Source organism: Centruroides sculpturatus, unplaced genomic scaffold (genome assembly GCF_000671375.1).
Source record: "Centruroides sculpturatus isolate CEXI.00-Female unplaced genomic scaffold, Cexi_2.0 scaffold95, whole genome shotgun sequence".
Classification (NCBI taxonomy): domain Eukaryota; kingdom Metazoa; phylum Arthropoda; class Arachnida; order Scorpiones; family Buthidae; genus Centruroides; species Centruroides sculpturatus.
In genome coordinates, this window is record NW_019384621.1 from 39,446 (window position 1) to 56,176 (window position 16,731).

General features: G+C 26.4%; 1 protein-coding gene across 1 annotated transcript in view; it reads right to left on the bottom strand.

The window, feature by feature from the left end:
* Positions 1-3,640: 3,640 nt before the first annotated feature.
* The window catches only part of LOC111625482 (muscle M-line assembly protein unc-89-like), a 230,921-nt gene continuing 217,830 nt past the window's right edge, over positions 3,641-16,731 (bottom strand). Inside the window, exons 51-57 of the mRNA XM_023368634.1 lie at positions 16,417-16,542; positions 11,895-12,070; positions 11,718-11,777; positions 11,106-11,270; positions 10,031-10,231; positions 7,963-8,093; positions 3,641-3,670 (exon numbers count right to left, since the gene is read on the bottom strand). Of these exons, the coding sequence (XP_023224402.1) occupies positions 3,656-3,670; positions 7,963-8,093; positions 10,031-10,231; positions 11,106-11,270; positions 11,718-11,777; positions 11,895-12,070; positions 16,417-16,542 (874 nt within the window). The 3' untranslated portion in view covers positions 3,641-3,655. The remainder of the gene's footprint in view (positions 3,671-7,962; positions 8,094-10,030; positions 10,232-11,105; positions 11,271-11,717; positions 11,778-11,894; positions 12,071-16,416; positions 16,543-16,731) is intronic.

Here is a 16,731-nt window from a genome sequence, read left to right on the forward strand (position 1 = left end):
ATGTCTTTGTTAAAACCCGTTTTGTCTAGTTAAAACTAGAATTTACTGCTAGTCAAAAATGAATTTGAGTTAAAACTAGTTTTAACTAGACAAAACGGGTTTTAACAAAGACATTCAGTATAAACTAGTTTCAACTAGACGAAACAGGTATTAACAAAGACATTCAGTATAAACTAGTTTCAACTAGTTAAAACGCATTCTAACTAAAAACGGGTTTTGACTGTAACATATATACCATTGTTTTTATTTTTATTCACAAGTACCATCACTATTACATTTTATTCCTAATTTTTTGGAATTTACTTTATTTATTATTTTTATCATTCTTTTATCCAGTTTTAAAAATCGCTGTATTTTCAATTTCAATTAATATTTACTCAAATTTTTGATATTTAGAAATTTAATTGTGCCAATCGAATTTTACAATGGTAATTTTAAAATGTTCTAATTTACCTGAGAAAAATGTCTATGCAACATTGAAAGTATTTGTTTTAATATTGCTAAAGTGATAACTCTATTAACATTAAAGTGCTAAAGTGATAACTCTATTAACATTAAAGTGCTAAATTTCATCATTATTAATGTTGAAAGACAGTTTTGTTTATTTCATATATAAGTCAAACCCCCTATAACACTGTAGATAATTCCGTTTTATATGAAATCCATGTTGTACAAGTCACTTAGATTTTACAAATGTGCCGGGCTGTGAATGGCTCATGTATTTGTAAAATCTAAGTGACTTGTACAACATGAATTTCATATAAAATGGAATTATCAACAGTGTTATAGGGGGTCGACTATAATTATCAGCATGGAGAATATAGTTTATTTAATTATTCTATGGTGTTTGTTATTTATTTGTTCTATACATGTGGACTTATGGATATTCAAATGTGACATACACACATTTAAAATTTAAACTCTCTAAGTTTATGCAGACTAAACATAATGGTGAGAACATTTCAAATACTTTTAAATCTGTTCTCGTTCTTCATCTTTGAGATTTTATTGTTTTTGCCTGAAAATCTAAAAAATGGAATGGTTTCAAAAGTAATTTATCTGCAAATAAAAAAAAACACTGTCTTGTACCTTCACATTCAAGTGTTAGTACTGCATATTTATTTTTCATGTATCTAAAATAAAAAGATTAATCTAGATTTTTGGATAAAGCTTTTCTCACCTTTATATATTTATTATACATGTTTACTTGTTTTACAATAGATTTTACAATAGATCTTACAAATGGGAATTTTTAGTAAAAACAAATATACATTTCGAAATAAAGAAATTTAAATACATCCAATATCCACAAGAAAACAGTTACTTTTTTAATCTATCAGATCTTTTAAATTAATTATATGTAAAATTTTGTATAATGATTGCAATCATATTTAAATTGTTTTGCAAAAATTTGATAAAAACTCAAAATTGAGTCACAAAATTAATTGAAAAATTGCTATTAATATATGTGAATAAGAACATTGAATTAATAAATTATATAATTTTAGAAATTACATTTCAAACATTTAACTAACAAAATTAAAGAAACATATACATGGATTAGTTATTTAAATATATCTAATACAGTGGTACCTCAGGTTACGAACGCCCCAGCATACGAAATTTTCAGGATACGACATGAAATTCGAACATATTTTTGCTCCACGATACGAACAAAAACTCACCATACGACGTTACATTAGTTCGCATTTTTCATTTGTTTTTCNCAGGTTACGAACGCCCCAGCATACGAAATTTTCAGGATACGACATGAAATTCGAACATATTTTTGCTCCACGATACGAACAAAAACTCACCATACGACGTTACATTAGTTCGCATTTTTCATTTGTTTTTCTTACTACAGTTATTTTTTTTAATGTATTACTTGGCTTTAATTTGAGTATGTTTTTCGCGTTGGAACGAATTATTTGGTTTTACATGTAATTGTATGGGAAAAGATGATCCACCTTACGACATTTTCATGATACGATCTCAGTTTCGGAACGGATTAATTTCGTATCCTGAGGTACCACTGTAGTTAATTTCTATAATTGTGAGATTAATATCTATAATTTATAATTCTATATAAATACAGAAAAATGTTTTTAAAAACATTTTCTCTATATATTTACAATTAGTTAGTTAGGCATTTATTATTATTTATTATAATTATCATAGGTAACAGTAAAAAGAAAATATATTTATTTTAAATATTTTTAGTATAACATATCCCATTTTATATTTACAATTTAAATTTTATAGTTATAAAATTCTGATTAAATATAGACCTATCATACAACTCCTTTTCAAAAGTTTAGAAACTTTGTCATTAAAATTATAGTACAGTGGAACCTCGCTTAATGAACACCTCTCATAATGAGTAATTTGCATAATGAGCAAAACAAATTGTAAAAAATGACTCACTTAACGAGTGACATGGAGAGGGGAAGTTCTGGATAGTGTGCATACTACATCAGTCTGTGTTTAGCACTCATTCTGCTAGCATCTTAGTGTTACTTATGATCATACATTTTCCCAAACTTGTGTTCAGACATATTACATATAAACATCAACAACAATAACCTGTTATATAATAAACATGCCAAATGATATGCCAAATTCTTGGGCTATGTAAAGGCTATAATTAAATATTAGAAATTAAATAATTTGACAAGAGGTAGGCAGTTATGCTGCTATCTCTTATTAAATTTAATGACTAATTTCAAATTAAATTTTGATTTTCTTTTTGTTTTCTGCAAATTGAATTCGCATTCCAGGTTGATTTATTTCCACATTATATTGTATAATTTTCTTTGAATAAACATTATACATAAAATATTTGAGTATTTTTCTGCAGCATGGAGTGCATTATTGTATTTTATATTAATTTATATGGGGAAAATTGTTTCACTTAATGAGTGTTTTGTATTACGAGTAAGATTCTGGAACAAATTATGCTTGTTAAGTGAGGATCCACTGTATTGATAATTACAAGCAAAATACTACTTATACATACAGAAATCTAACATTATATTTATTTCCTTATTAAACAAATAAATAAGTTACAAAATGCATCAAAAGTTTTAATTCAAAACATTTATTTTAATCATAAAAATATTCATTATACAAACCATACTTGTTTCATAAATTTAGAAACTCAATAATACACAATTACTTTTTGTATTTTGTTTAGTAATTTTGTGTTGAACACTTGCTATTATGGTTCTTACTGCATTATGGGCAAATCTAAGCAGCTAACAAGGGAATAAAAAATTAAGATTTCTGAAAAAAGGTGATTGAGTTAGTCAATAAAAGATATTGATGACAAAAATCTAAATATATCATAATCACCTCTTTCAAAATGTTTGAAACTAATACATGAAGACAATGAAATCATCACAAACCCAGCAAAACAATCAAGTAGGCCAAAAATAACAACTAAACATGATAGAGAAATTGTAATTAAATGGAAGTATGAACAGTTATAGTGTAACCATGTAACCTGTTATTATTATATTAAATATTGCAGGTATCTATATTTATATAGTTATGGCTGAGGAGGGTCCCTTGAAGACTGAAATGCATTCTGCTAATAAAAGTCTTTTCTCAATGTGATCTTGATTACTTAGGCTCCATTGCAGTTTGATATGCCTCATATCTCTACCATCTGGTTAAATGAGATAATTATTAAATTAATGTTTTAGAGGCTAGAAGCTTACAACTATTAATTTCTCTATATTCATTTTTCCATTAATATCAATGCACAAAACTAATATGTATGCATTAAAAATTAAATATACATGACATTTATCAATATTACTGTAAACTAGAATAATGAACAAAAACTAAAATATGATATCTAATATTCACAGCATTTACCATGTTTGAAATACTACAAAATAGGCCTAAATAAGTGCAAGCAAATATAAAATAATTATAATTTAGTTAATATGTTTGTTCAATTATCAGAGGACAATGAACAAATATTAGATTTTTATATCAGTTAATGTAATTTTTACATTAACTGATATAAAAATCTAATATTTGATCAATGTTACAGAAAAGTTAGGCATATATTATACTAAAAATATTAATCAAATCAATAAGTCTTTTAATATAATTAGTGTTGCATTTAAGTAATTTTAAAGTCTAATATATATATTTAAACATTTAAGAATCTTTTACTATAATATTATTTACATAGTATTAATACTATTATATAATTAGAATATATTTTAGTATTTTAACTATAAATTTAAATATCAGTTTATTTCCTTTAGTAATGTTTTCAAATTTATTTTAATTTACAGCATTATGAAAACTAACATTTGATAACTAAATTATCTAAATTATTTTATAACTTCTAATTATCTTGAATTTCTAACAATTTATTAATTTGATTAATCATACTTTATTAATTTATGAAGATTAAAAATACTGTATTTTTATTTTTATATCAAATTATCATATTAGAATTTTATTTTACTTTAATTTTAATCAGTATGAATACAGTAGTTAGTTCTGTATTTAACATATAAACCTATATTAAACAAAAATTTAATTTTTTTAACATTTAATCTATGAATAAATAAAAAAAGTTCAGAGAGAAAAAATTTATAAAAAATTTCCAAAAATTTCCATATTTAGAAATAATTTAAATATATTTTAAAACACTATTTTATTTTTAATTCTATAAATAAAATTTAATTAATTAAATTGTTTTTGCTTTTATTTTAAATTTATATATATTTAATGTTATATATTATTAATAATAGTTATATTAGCATTAAAAATATCTGAATTACTTTTATCACTTTTCAATGTAAATATTTGATAATCTGATACATTTGCAAATACCTAATTAATTAATAATTTTTTCATATTTGTTCTTATCTCTTTTGAATCAGTTATTATTTTAATATAATTTAAAACACAATATTGTCTGAATTACTGTATAATCAGACAAGTGTAGGATAATTAAAGATAAAATCTGCTGTCATCTGTTAACAAACCAAAGATCAACATTAATAATTGTGAGTAAGAATCTTTCACATTGTATTTCATTACATCATAATATTAAGGATAATATAATAGATTACTACATTCAGCTGAATTGTTCCTTGTACTTTAAATCAGGAAGAAGTTTAAAGTTCAAGATTAAAGGCTCAAATTTATATCATCATTACTTTATTCTGAACTGCTCATTTTAAATGAAGATAAACATGTATTAAGAAATTTTTTATAATGTAACAATATACACTATCTGGTGATAAAAATGGAAATTTATATTTTAATGTTATATTTATTATTTCAATTGGGATGGAGAAGAATTGGGAAAGATATAGTTAAAAGAAGCTAACAAGGAGAGAGTTTTTATGTGTGCCAAGGATATATTATGGAAAAAGGAATTACCTGTTAAGGGCAAGAGAATATTGTATGAAAATACAATACACCTATAGTAACATACAGTATAGAAACTTAAACTATAGGGAAATGGAAAGAAAGTAAATAAAGACTATGGAGATAAAATTTCTTAAAAGTGCATATGGTGTATAAAAAATACAAAATGAGAAATGATGGGACAGAGGAAAATGAGTGAGAATGACAGAGTATAATATTGAAAAGAGAGAAGTGATCATATTAAAAAAATGGACAGAGAAAGAATATCACAAATAATCATGAAGAAATGCTTAAAAAAACATCAAGAAGAAGGTTTGATAGAAGGAAGCAATGATCCAAGAAAGATAAGAATGAAGTGGAAGAAGAAAGCTGAAAACTACAAACATTAAAATAAAAATAGTGAAAATAGATCTAAAGTAATAAGAAATGATGATACTATTAAATCATTCCTATAAACTATAATAAAATCATATTTATAATTTATTTTGTTATGTTTATTAATTCACTAGTTTATGATGAAATAAATGCAATTCCAAAAGCATCTAATATAAATTATAAAATATCTTATATTTTTAAAAATAAAAGGACTATTAGATATTATTTTTAAAATAACAGATTTTTGGGAGAAAAGAGGCAAATATATATCTGAAATTTGGTTATTTTTTCATTATATAAATAAAGGATTTAAGAATGATGCACAATCTATCATACAGAAGAATGGAAATTTATGTTTGTTTAAAAGAAAGATGTGAGATATAAACTGTAATTTATGTTTATAATTAAGTTCTAAAAGATCAAATATTATATATAATTTTTATATTAATTAACAAATTAATTAAAATATTTGGACCAAATTATAATTTAAAAACTTAATTATGATATTTAACCTGAATGATTTTCATGATATAATAAATAAATCAGCCAAAAATTTCAGTATATACATTCAAAAAATTATGACAGTCTTTGTTTTAAATTTTTTTCTTGCAAATAATATAACAATACAATCTATAGTTACAAAGTGTGCCTTGCTAATGCAGAGTATCAATTCATGTCAAATAATCTGAAAATTCCAGATATTTTCCTGAAAGTTAATTTATTTTACACAGTTCTTCAAATGCAATTTCATACTTTAAAATTACTTTAAACATTTAATATTTCTCTCAAAGTTATCTGTAATGAAAAAGTGAAAGAAATTTCATATACAATTGTAATTTTTAAACAGATTACATATTTGTCTAAGCATGAATGGAGAGATATATAATACAATAATATATATTTCTAATCTTTAAAATGATGAATTTTTCATATCATCTTATGATCTTTTAAATAATTTGTTTATTTTATGTTTTTAATTGATTTTTTCTAGAATTGATTTATAATTATTGATAAAACACTTTCATCAAGTAAAATAACTCAATAGAATAGTGTGATACAAACTTGTAAGACAACACATAAGTAAATTGAGATAAGAAAGAGAGGTTGAGATGTATGCATTTGTGTATTCTTCTACAAGTCACACAATTTAGCTGGATTATGTTTTTTTGTTCTCACATGATGTTGTTACTCAATAGTGCATAGTCATCTCATCAAGAATTATACATAAGCAAACACATCTTCATAATTTTGACATTTTACTCTTCTATTTCTCTATCACATATGAACAAATTTATGCATTAAAAAACATACCACAGATGAGGTTGTATTGGTAATAGCTATATTTATTATATATTTATTATTATTATAATAGTAGAATAAGGTATTTTTCAGAAAGAAGCTAGATTAGAATCCAGTTAAAGGCATTATGATTTACACAGATAATTTAAATTAAGCTATTGTTTTCCCATCTACAGCCAAGACAGCAGACTTTACTGTATGGTAAACCTATTGGTATTAAGGTCAGATATATAGCTCACTATTAAACAATCCTATCAAAGGATTGTTACAGAATATATTTTTGTTCTATTACAAGCTAGACAGATTTAAACTTTTAACATTTAGTCTGATGAAGTTATACTTTATGAAGAGTTATATAAAATTGCATCTGTCTAATAAATAGCAATGTAGATCTTAAACAAACTGTTACTTATTAACTTGGATAACTTATGTCATTGGTCATTTTGTTATACAAATGACAATTGAAGATAAAATCATGCTAAATAAAATAATTCAAAATGTTTGCTTAATGTTATTTACTTTTAAATATATTAATAATAATAATATAAAATTTTTCATACTGTTAAAACAGAAATAATTTCACCAACAATTTAACACAAAATTACAAAACTTAAAAGTGTTGTTATAAAATAATATAAAATAAATTCAAATAACTTCATATAGTTAATATCATTAATTAACTGTTTTTAAATAGTTTATAAAAATATATTACAGAATAATAAATTCAATTATTTATTACAAAGTTTTATTATACTATCAATATATTAATGTGTTACAATATTAATCTGGACTATATCTTTTAAATTAATTAGTTCATTATTATTAATACAAACCAGGAAATAAACTCAATACTTGAAATTCAATATTTCTAAATAGATGTTTTACCTGAACACCATTAAAAAGCCAGGAAATTTCAGGCTGTGGATGACCATAAACCCAAAATTCAATTCTTACTGGCTGTCCTCGAATGCCATACATTACTTCTTCTTCTTGACGAAGGAATCTAGGAGCAGCAGCTGAAAATTTGTTAAATAAAAAAATATATTTTAGTTAATTATATACAGTTAAACTAATCATAATATTATAGGAACTTTATAAATATAGATGATCATTTTTAAGTTTTCTTTAAACATATATTTATATATATATTTTGACATATATATTGCAATGTAAACTATTGTTCTTTGCACATCATGATATACAGAGTGTATTTTATACTGCATCATAGTTGTTTTTGATATCTAAATTTGTGTAATGTGGAAATTTTCAGTATTTCTTTGCCATTTTTAGTTTAAACACAATAAGGATATAACTTTCTTGATAATGAAAAATAATTTATTTAATAACATGTAGTTTAACAGTTATTCTCTACTCTTTTGGAGAACATACGAAATGTCTTTCTAAATCTTGAATACTTTTGGGTCTTTCAACATATCATCAGGATACAAAAATCTATTGTAACAAAAGATGCAACACTGATTCTAACACTACATATTTTAAATTCCTGTTACTCAATGTCACACATTAATTCCCTCCAATGTATGCCCTCTGTTTGCAGATCACATAATCACATCAATTTCCTTTTCACTACAAACAAGTACATACTTCATAATTACCCTAATATATGTGAGATTCCAAGTGAGACTAAGTTCACATGTTGGAATTTTAACAAATGTCTGACTGAGAACTCAAACTTTGACTCTAGCAATCATAGAAATGACAAAATAAATACAAAACAGAGAAATGAAATACTTTTGCAGTAAAAAGAATGTTACATGAAAATAGTTGAAATTCTTAGGTGTCAGGAGGGAAAACATAACATGCTAAAATATGAATAAAAGTTCCAAAGTTTGCCAAACATTACTTGGTTGGAGTTGAGATGTGGTGTCAAATTGTACAGCTCTATCTGGTCTCATTTCACCTATATACAGAAAGTGATAAGAGGAAGTTGGAACCAATCAGAAAACTTAATTCTGAGACAAATTCTATAAAAATCCACATTTCAAGGACACAGCAGATTTTCTTCTCCCGAATATGGTGGCAGTAACCACATCTTTTTTGTGTGCTTCTACTCTGACTGCTTTAGATTAGAAGCTGTATTTGGAAAGCTTCTAACCTGAGGCAGGCTTGTAAATCAAGCTGAAAATGTTTGTTAGATTATTAAGTGAGTGTTGGAAACATACAAAATGTATGTTTGTATAATTTAACTAAAAATTCCATCTTTCAGAAGACAGTTGACTCTGACTGCCACCCATATCATATCTTCTCTATCTTCAACCTACCGATTGCCACATATCATGTCTCCAGAGTCATCAATAACAATGACCTGGGTCTAACAACTTCATGAGAGATCATCAACAATGACATTGCATCTCACCTCTACTCCAAATTTTTAACAAATATCATCCCAAGAGGAAGGACTTTAAAAGTGATTTTGTAAGCCTTCAACTTATTTCTAAATAAACAGATTCAATTATAAGGGTGCTTTTTCAGTTGGTCTTAAATACCTCAAACTGATAGAAGCCCTTGAGGTTTTTAATGAAATATTTGTATCAACCACAAGGATGAGAAACAAATATCCTAGGCATGGCAAATAATATATGACTTATCATTGTGATTTATTCAATCAAATTGCACACCTGTTTTGTTACATATTTCAATTTTTGAATTCCATTGATGTTCTTCTTTGAATGTTCCATTTTTTAGAATAATGTTAACCTGATTCAGGTTTTAGATGAAATAGACATTTGTGGACTGTTGAAACCTTTGTTACTGGACTGAATTCAATGATCCCAAACCAATCTTTTATAAGAAAAATTTCCCCCAAAAAATTCCCCTAAAAAATATCTGAAAGCAACACTGTACATGGGGCCTCTAATTCAAATTTGCTTGAAGCTCATGAAGCTATAACACACCACTGCTAAAATGTTAGAAAATAAAAAATCATATTTACCATGCTTATCCAGAGGAGGATGTTCAATTTCATAATCTTTAGGTTTATAGTCTGCAGGAGTTGGTGGTCTTAATTTGCTACGATATGCACTTACATATGGTGAAGGATCACTAATTCCATGCTTGTTTTCTACCCTAATTCTGAATCTGTAATCTTGATTAGGAATCAAACCTCGAATATCACAAACTGAGTCCTTCAGTCCTATATTAATCAAAATTACAGTTTTTAGTAATTATGAACAGATATTGAATTTAAAAATTTCTCATTAAACTCAGTAAAATAAATTTAAGATAATGATTTTATTTATTAAATTTAAATGTAACATTAATTAAATAAATTAAATTTAATAAAAATATCATTATCTTCTGAAGTATTTAATAATTGCTATATAAAATAAAAGAATATGTGTATCTAATGTTCATAATGATAATGTAATTTATAATACATTATAAATATTCAAGTCATACTATATTTTAAAAGCAATAAACATTTAAGTATTAGTCTAACAGCAATGAATTTATTGCTGTTAGACTAATACTTAAATGAAGATTGCATTTTACAGAAGCTATAAACTGTAAACATGCAAATGGCATGTTTTTTACTACTTTTCTATATAATAAATACAATGTCATGACTTTGGAAATTCTTAATGATGAACTGCATTAAAACATTACAAATTATGATGATTTTTTTATCATTTACTTTTAATTTTTACAAATTCTCTCTCTTTTTAATCCATAAAATTAATCTAATTGTTCTTTTAAAAGTGGAGAGAGTTATTATAAATTTCTATTTTCTTGTATTGGAAAGCTGTCAATCTAAATAAAAAATATCAAACAGAAAACAGAAAGATGAGATTTCACATATCTTAATTATTTGTTGTTAACATTTATCTAATTCTACTTTATAATAACAAAACCCCATAAATTTTGATTCTCAATACAGATATTTATTGAAGGTTTCTGACTAAAAAATGAATTATTACTAACTTAATAACTTATTATATAATGTAACTGATTTTAATAATTCTTGATGATATGTACATTTAGAACTTCTTTATTAATATATTTTATACCTGATCTATAAGAATTCCATTTTCCATCTGGTTCTTGACACATTTCTACTTCATATGTAACAGGAACTCTGGGAACTGATGGTACTGATGGACGCCATCCAAGGGTCAGATATGTATCTGTCATACGCATTATAAAAGGTGGATCTGGCAAAGGACTTGGTGGACCTTAAAAAAGTTTTTATTATAACTATTTTATAGTATAATCAACTATTTGCTTTGTTAAAAAGTATAATTATTCTATTAGTATAATTTTTTATATTAACATGACTTTATATTATATTAACATTTCATAAAATGAAAAATTATAAAAAAGTTAAAAATTTATTTAATTAATTTTATATCTATAAATTTTATTAATTTTGTAAGTTATAAAAATAACCAAAAATATTAAAATATCAAAAATAGACCAAAAATATTTTTCATTCACATGCTTAGTTGAATGTAGATTTAGCAAGCCATGAAAGTTAAGAAAAACTCAAAGGGACTAAAATTGAAAAAAAAGGTTGAGAATGGTTGTATTAAATAATAATTCAATTATTTCTGAAATAAAATTTGCTCAATTTTTATATATTATTTAATAAATCTATCAATTTTTGTTTTCTAATTATATACCTGTTTTTCGTTGCTTTTCACTTTCTGTTGCTCCAGCATGAGGTACATATTCATCAACACCTAAATTTAATAGTTTTGTATAAAAATCCTGTTTACATCATTATTTATTTTATAAATTTAATACTTTTTTATTGATTAAAAAATTTTAAGTAAATTTGTACTTCACATTTTACATACCTGCTAAATGCAAATTAGCAGTGCAAGTATCACTACCATATTTATTTGATACTGATACTCTATATTCTCCAATATCAGATGGTTTTAATTGATAAATAATGAGTCGTAAAATTCCATTATGTTCATGTTCCATTGTATAATGTTTTGAAGGTTCCAACTGTTCCCCACTTTTGAACCTATGACAATAAAAGTTATATCCATTATTCTTATATTATAGATTATGTGATATTTCAAAATTTTTATCATAAAAATATTGCTGGAAACTAATTTAAACTTTATATTCCTTAAAATATTGCTGGAAATTAATTTAAATTAATTTCCAGCAATATTTTAAGGAATATAAAGTTTAACAATAGCAAAGATAAAATTCAGAAATTATGATAAATTTAAAAAATACTTTTTCAGATAATACAAGGTCTGTTCAAAAAGTATCAGACCTTATTTTTTTCCGCGTAAACCAATGATGCGAGAGAGGCCTCCTTCGGTGGAGTTGTGGAGGGGACAGTCATGCACAGCCCTGAATTTTTTCCCGCCTGCAGAAAGCGTCAGTCGTTGGCAATCGGCGTATGAGTGAGGTCATGTAGTGCGCTCTCGTCGGATTTCACTAAGCTGGAAAATGACTGAACAACGTGAGCAGCGATATTACATCAAATTTTGCCAAAAACCTTGGCGATACCCGAGTGTAAACCATTCGCAAGATTCAGCAGGCTTTCGGGGACGATCCTCGAGGCCAAAAAAAGCGCGGCAGGTCCGCAGCAATATCAAAGGTCATGTTGACAGTTTTTTCGACTCTCGTGGGGTGGTGTGTCGTGAGTACGCACCACAAGGCCAAACCATCGCAAAGGAGTACTACCAGGAGGTCCTTCGTCGTCTTTCCGATACAGTGCGATGCAAACGATGGGATCTGTGGTCGATCAAAACTTGGCAGCTCCATCGTGATAACGCATCCGCCCATTCTGCGCATCTGATTCGGGCTTTCGTCGCCAAACACAATACTCCTGTGGTTCGTCACGCTCCGTATTCTCTCCACATGGCTCCGTGTGACCTTTGGCTATTTCTCAAGCTGAAAATGCCGCTAAAAGGAACCCAAATTTAGTCGAGAGAAGACATCGTGCGAAATGCGACGGACCAGCTGATAACCATTCCAAAAGATGCGTTCCAGCAGTGTTTCCAGCAATGGCAGAAACGCTGGGAGAAGTGTATACATTACCAAGGAGACTACTTTGAAGGGGATTAGGGTTTTGTTCCTCAAAGTCAATAAATTTACTTTTGCCGACCAAAGGTCCGATACTTTTTGAACAGACCTTGTAAACTGATGTAGTAGAAAATTGCAATAGAACATAATTGATTCAGAATAAAATTTTATATTAGGAAATATATAATATTTCAAACTATATATTAAATCTCTTAATTTGACATTTATGAATTTATAATATAATGATATTAAAGGATTTTCAAATTAAATCATACTTAGAAACTCTTTAAACATTAGGATTTATTTAATTAAATTATCTTCAAGTGAGTTAAAAAGGAAATAAACAAATAAAAACATTAGAAACTTATTATCTTAAATATTGTTTAATTTTTAAAGTACAGTGGAACCTCGGTATACGACCTTAATCTGTTCCTGATGTTTGGACTTATACCGAATAGGACGTATACCGAACCAACTTTTCCCATAAAAAGTAATGTAAAAATGATTAATCCATTCTCATGTAAAAAAAAATGGCTGGCTTTAAACATCTCGCTTTCCTGGCTAGTTCCTGCTTGATTTTTCATGAGATCAGCATGTATCTTTTTAGCTTTCTCGCAAATAATTGCTTCTGATATGCTGTTGCCAGCACACTGTTTTTCAGTTATCCAAAGCAAAAGCAATTTCTCACATGATCTAATGTCTTCGATCTCTGTTTAGAAATTGATTTAACCCCTTTCACAACTTTAGCAGATTTAATAATGTCTTTATTTTTCACGATTGTTGATATCGTCGTTCTCGGAATACGGTATGCAACAGTTAAATCTCGAACACACATGCCACCTTCATATTTCTCAACAGTCTCTTTTATCAGTTCCATTGTGATTATAGTCATTTTTTTAGTTTTCTGTTGCTTTTCATTTGCCTTTTTGCAATTCATGATTAATAAAAATAGTAAAATTTTACTTACAAATTAAAATCAGAAGAAATTTAACACAGTTATAGACTGTGGCACCGCAAACGTCTAGTCTGGCCTAGTACACCGATAGTGCTACTTGTTTGTAGATGGTGCATATAATTGAATTAAGTCGTATACTGAACAAAAGTCGTATACCGAGCAAAATTTGTTTCGTCCAAACAGGATGTATTCCGAATTGGACGTATTCTAAAGCAGACGTATACCGAAGTACCATTGTATATTTATTGTTTTTTGCTTTTTGCACTTAATTTCATTGAACATTTCTACTAACTTAAATCAGTTATTTCTGTTAGGACTTGTCACACCAATGGATATGAACACAAAATTTATTATACATTTAAGTTTAAAAATGAAGAGATTTTACAACAATAATTAAAACTAACATGTATATAATACACCAAAAATGTATTTCAGACTTTAAAATAGTTTTTCTTCAGTTGGTGTTTCAATTAAACTCTCAAGATAAAATATACATAAAAGTTATATTAAAAGGCCAAAATAACAATGAAGACATCACTATTAAGATACTGATGTTATATTACAAGTGCTGTACAATAATTTTTGTCTTAAAAGAACATATTAATGCAATAAAATATAATATACAAACTTCAGCTGTAGCAAAACACTGTAATTTAAATGGATGTGAAATAGAAAAAAAATTTAATAAAAGCCATAAAATTTGAAACAAGTATTAATAAACATAAATATTATGAACATACTGAAATTTTAAAAGTTAAAAAAAAAAAAATTTATGATAATTTGGGTGTAAAAATAAATGAATATTGGCATGATTATATTAGTAAAAATAAAGATTAATTAATGACATAAAATTGATTATGTAAAATGGTGTATAAATATGCAAATTGCTGTACTGTAATCACTATTTCTCCAGGATTTGATTGTAAAAGTGCATATTAATATTTTTTTCATTTGGTGTAATGTTTCAATCACTGCTGGCCTGAGCAAAGTCAGCAAATACCTTAGGCAAATGACTTTGACATCGCCCTTTTAAAAAAAATTCGCAACAATATAAAACACCAATGTAAAATAGAGTATCTATTTTACATTGGTGTTTTATATTGTTAAATTGTTTTTATTCAATATGCAGCACAAAATATTGCGATCATGAGACTACGGTGCTACATTCAAAATGGCAACTTGCGGGTCAACACATGAGAAAGGATTGTGATCAAAAAACATTTATTTTTTTCATTATTTATTGTAATTTATGCATGTACTTTTGCCATGCTGCCCCCTGAATTCAAGCACCCTAGGCCAGGGATGGCAAACCTTTTTCTGTTCGCGTCCATATTGTAAGCATACTTAGCTTTAAATATGTTTATGCATGCCAAAGTTTCAGACTTCGAATAAAGATATTTAAAGAAATTAAAACGAATACGCTTTAATTAGAATAAATGTAAAAAAGCTGATTGAAAAAAGGGATTATCAGGTGATAAACCAAAAAGATGATTGAAAAAGACAGAAATCGTATGATACATTACATGCCAGATGATTTCTCCTTACGTGCTACTTTGGGCACGCGTGCCATAGGTTCGCTACCTCCGCCCTAGGCCATCTCCTAGTTCGCCTATATAAACAGGCCAGCCCTGGTTTCAGTCAATCCTTCAGAGGCATCAATTATAAATATTGTATCCATTACTTTATTGTTTAATACTTAAAGTGGTCTATAACTGATTATAATTAATTGTGTGTAGAACTCTCTATGGTTAACTTGGTTATTAAAAAAAAACAAAATAACAGAATTTATTGTACAGCACTTGTGATATAACACCAGTATCTTAATTATGATGTCTTCATCGTTATTTCAGCATTTAATATAACTTTTATGTTTTCTTTATCTTGAGAGTTTAATTGAAACACCAACTGAAGAAGAACTATTTTAAAGTCTGAAATACATTTTTGGTGTATTATATACATGTTAGTTTTAATTATTGTTGTTAAATCTCTTTGTTTTGTAAACTTAAATATATAATAAATTTTGTGTTCATATCCACTGCTGGTGTGATAAGCCCTAACATAGATAATTGGTTTAAGTTAGTAGAAACGTATATTTATTATTTATAAATCCACAAGTTATTCAATGTATTAGTAATAACTATTTATATTTTTAAAAAAATTTAATAATTATATTCTTAATAATGATAAATAATAATGATAAAGCATCATAAATATTATTAAAAATGAACTACTAATAAATTTTAAAACATTCAATTTTTAAGTAATTCTAATGGTTTAAGTAATTTTAATGGTTGAAAAAATTCTGTTTTACAGTAATATAAAATTTAAAAAAAAATTTAATTTAAAAATAAAAATAAAATGCAAAAAAGTACCATTTAACAAGTGGCTTAGGAATTCCAGTAATACATGCTGTAAATTTAGCAGAACTTCCTTCTAAAGCTTCAATATCAATAAGTCTTTTCAAGAATATAGGAGCTTCTCCATGCTCAGCAGTATCACTAGGAAATAACAAAAAATATATTTTAACAATTATAATAAAAATTTATAAAAGTATTTAAGAATTATTATTAAATTTATAATAATAATGATTCATTTAAAGTGCTTAACATCATGCATTTTTATAAATTGTTGTGATTTGAAAGTTTAAAAAAAATAATAGAGAAGGATAATTAGCCCAATATAAAGAA